We start from the raw sequence: 3,660 nt of genomic DNA on the forward strand, positions 1-3,660 counted from the left end.
GCAAGCCTTACTGATGAGTCCGCTAGCAATCCCGGGACGAAACGCATCCCTTTCTTTTCCTAACGTCCCTTCTAGCTACGCCAACTTCGAGGATACCTGCGGCCAACCGATATCAAACGACCGTGGGGGAGTACACCCCGACATAAGAAAAAGTGATTATAATACCTGAAATAAATACAAATAAAGATACAAATATCGTTGAAACAATTGAAAAATAAAAATTAAATCACAATATTGAAGAAATATTATAAATGAGTAAATTAAAAAAGGCAACAAATATTTTATAGGATAATAAATTACTGAAATATCTCAAATTAAATTTAAAATTAAAATAATATACTAATATAATTAATGAATTATATTTACTAAATTAATAATTAACCCTTTGCGGTCGTATTAAATTTGGGCGTAAGTGTCGTACTGGTCGGGATTAATTTCCACTGAGCGAGCAGTGATACATAGAATGCAAGATTATGAAGGAAAAACACAATTTATTCATTCTTTTGTGAACTTGATATTGTAAACACAATAATATGATTTAATATAATGTTTTATTGTAAAAATTATAGTTTATAATTCACCATCGTGTGGTATCTTTCAAAACAGTCTCCAATGTGAAGTCCTGGTTTTCGATGACAAGTGGCGCAAAAATAATTCGTTTGGCGTCTTCCGCCCTTGTTTTTTCTGTTCGAACAAACAGCACAATCTTTACTTTTGACGTCTTGACAGTGCCACAATATATATAATCTGCCATTAAGTCTTTCCTCTCTATCCGAGGACGATGGTCTTCCTGATCTCGACGAAGCTCCATACCGAAAATCAGCTACCAGTTGTTTCACCAATTTCCGGACAAAACAAATGAAACATAGGAGTATGGTTTACCCTTCTACCTGACACCTTATATAAGATGTAGTTGTTGATTACGAATTTTCTCAGAAAACAATATGAGCTTGCCAATTGGTCAGTCTTATCGATACCTCCCATATTTATATTGTATTTCACAATAACATTTGGTTTGCTAATACTGACGATGCCACCCTCTTTCCTTCTTCTTTGTACAGTTTTTATACTCGAGGTATCGTAGCTACTTAGTATTGTAACTACTCTCTTATCCTTCCATGCTAATAATAAAATATCCCCTGATCGAGAGGCAGCAACATTATTATTTGTTGTTAAAGCTGGTTTTCTCATCATATCTGGGATATACCTTCTGTTTGTTCTAATGGTCCCAGTTAAATAACACTTTAGGTTTGAAAGTTCCTCTGCTAATGGTATTCCTGTGAAATATCTATCTGTAAAGATATGATATCCTTTTGCCTCAGGATTTGCGTTCAATAACTTTTGGTATACTTGTAAAACAATCTTTGAACTGACAGGGAAGTCCGGACGTATCAGACATTCTGTATTAACGCTTCCGTAATAGGGAAGCATAGCGTATATGTATCCTGTACGTGCGTCAGATAACACATAAATACCGATTCCCCATTTGTTGGGCTTATTGGGGTTGTAAGTTATGAAACTAATTTTGCCCTTAAGTTTGATAATAAATTCGTCGATTGATATTTCACTATCCGGTGTAAAGTGCTCTCGGAATTTATCATCGATATAATCGATGAAATTGCTCACTTTTTGGATTCTCGTCCTTATATTTGTATTTCCAGAAACATTTTCCTTCAAATGTAACATTCAAAATATTTGAAAAAATCTTTCTCTGCGAAATATATCTCTAAAAAATGGTATGTTCCCAGCATGGTCCATAGTCCAATAACATTTCATATTCGGGACTGATATAGTACTCATATAGTACCCATGCTAAGGATTACGCCAAAAAGAGATGTGCATTCTTCTTTCGTCACATAGACCCAATTATTCCAAGTCGATCATTCAGATAAGCTCTGCTGGTCTATTTTACTTTCGGCACATTTATTTGTTACAAGCACGATTGTTTCAAGTAGCGTATCTGTGAAAAAGAGTTTGAAAAAGTCGATCGGTTCCTTGCAATGAATAGGTATATTAGGCCCAGCAATCTTATATCACGTCGAAAAAATTAGTTTTTGGTTCAGACTGGTCACTGTGCGTAGCATCTTTCCAGGTAGTAAATTCATTTATGCCACTGTTTTCATTTTCATCAGTTTCTTCTACTTCACTATCGCTGGAAATTACTCATTGTCTCACTCGCCGCTTCAGTGGAATTATGTCATTATCAGAAACACTATCAACGTTATCATTTGCAATATCAGAGTCAGAAGCGAGAATGCCTAATTACATTTAAAACAATTTGTAAAATACTATTTCGAATTTTACGAAGTATCTGCAAAGACTATCGATTGCATCGAGATGCAACTGACTTGCTATGGCGTCTTGCATGGCGAGTCAGAGGCGGTTCTGTTTATTTAGATTTCCTTATCTCGAAGTAGTAGAAGCACCGTATTGATTCATGAATCGGTTCCTTAGCCGTTGCTGTTCTTTCATAGAAAGTGATACAGCCTAAATGGAGAATAAGATAGAACGAATAGAATATAAGTTTAGTACGGTTCTTTGCTGTGGTGGCTGTGGAGCAGACATACGACTGAAACGGTAAAAATGCTTTGGTGGCTGAGAGTAGACATACGACCGCAAAGGGTTAATATTATTTCTGTAACATTAAAATTATTTAAATTATAAAAAGTAGTTTATTTTAAATACAATAGTTTTGAAGGCTATAATAATGTTTATACAAATTCTTTTTGAATTTAATTTAACTTCAATTTTAGCTTTAATTATTACATAAATAAATTTAATTTACTATGTTGATGTTTTTAGTTTAAACTATAAAGCGTTACTTAAATTAATTATTTAATACTTGAAATTTTAATCACTCTAATAATATCCAACTCCACTCGAACAGTAGTCTGTGAAAAACGTGTTTCGGATTGCTCCTGAAGTAAACAATACAAGTGTCGGTGTGCAACAAGTGAGCGTAGCGACGGTTACTCGCCGCTGTCACGGGAAAGATAGGAAAAGCACAAAGAAAGGAAAAAGAAAAATATAATTGAACGCCGTTTAAGAGTTATCGTTGCAACAGTTATTCGAAAATTATGAGACTTGTTATTTGACAGTCCAGCATATTCTAATTTCAAACAGCTAATTATAAGGTAGATGACAAATAATAATGAACACGTTACTTATGGCAAGATTAGGACTGGCTTTATTCTTTTAACTATGGTATATTTATACATTGGTTTCGGCGGGCGTTAGCTGGTAGTGGGGATATGAAGTTCGGATTGCTTTTCGATGATCCCTGGAAGTCTTGATGTGCAGATTGCTTTTCGATGATCCCTGGAAGTCTTGATGTGCAGATTGCTTTTCGGTGATCCCTGGAAGTCTTGATGTGCAAATTGCTGGGATAGTCTAATATTAATGTGTAGATCTGCTGAGATAGGCCGACGTTACACCGTCAATAATCATGGATCAAACCGTTGAACCTATCAGAATATTTGTCAATAACAATAAATACTACATCGATAAAAGCCAAACGTGCTAAACCAACAGCAAGGAATTCAAATTCAAGGAAAAGCAAGCACAACCGAGTGTAGTAGCTCAACAAGTAACGAAGAAAATGCTAACCAAACAACAAATAATGATAAAAATATCAACTGGAAGGAAGTCTCATCAAATAAA

At 34.9% G+C, this 3,660-nt stretch overlaps 1 protein-coding gene across 1 annotated transcript; it reads right to left on the reverse strand.

Moving 5' to 3' along the window:
- Positions 1–819: 819 nt before the first annotated feature.
- Positions 820–1,686, reverse strand: LOC108553819 (piggyBac transposable element-derived protein 4-like). The gene has a single exon (XM_017908862.1). It carries the CDS (start codon positions 1,684–1,686, stop codon positions 820–822), a length of 867 nt encoding a protein of 288 aa, XP_017764351.1.
- Positions 1,687–3,660: the final 1,974 nt, after the last annotated feature.

Source organism: Eufriesea mexicana, unplaced genomic scaffold, assembly GCF_001483705.2.
Source record: "Eufriesea mexicana isolate 0111107269 unplaced genomic scaffold, ASM148370v2 scaffold13767, whole genome shotgun sequence".
Taxonomy (NCBI): domain Eukaryota; kingdom Metazoa; phylum Arthropoda; class Insecta; order Hymenoptera; family Apidae; genus Eufriesea; species Eufriesea mexicana.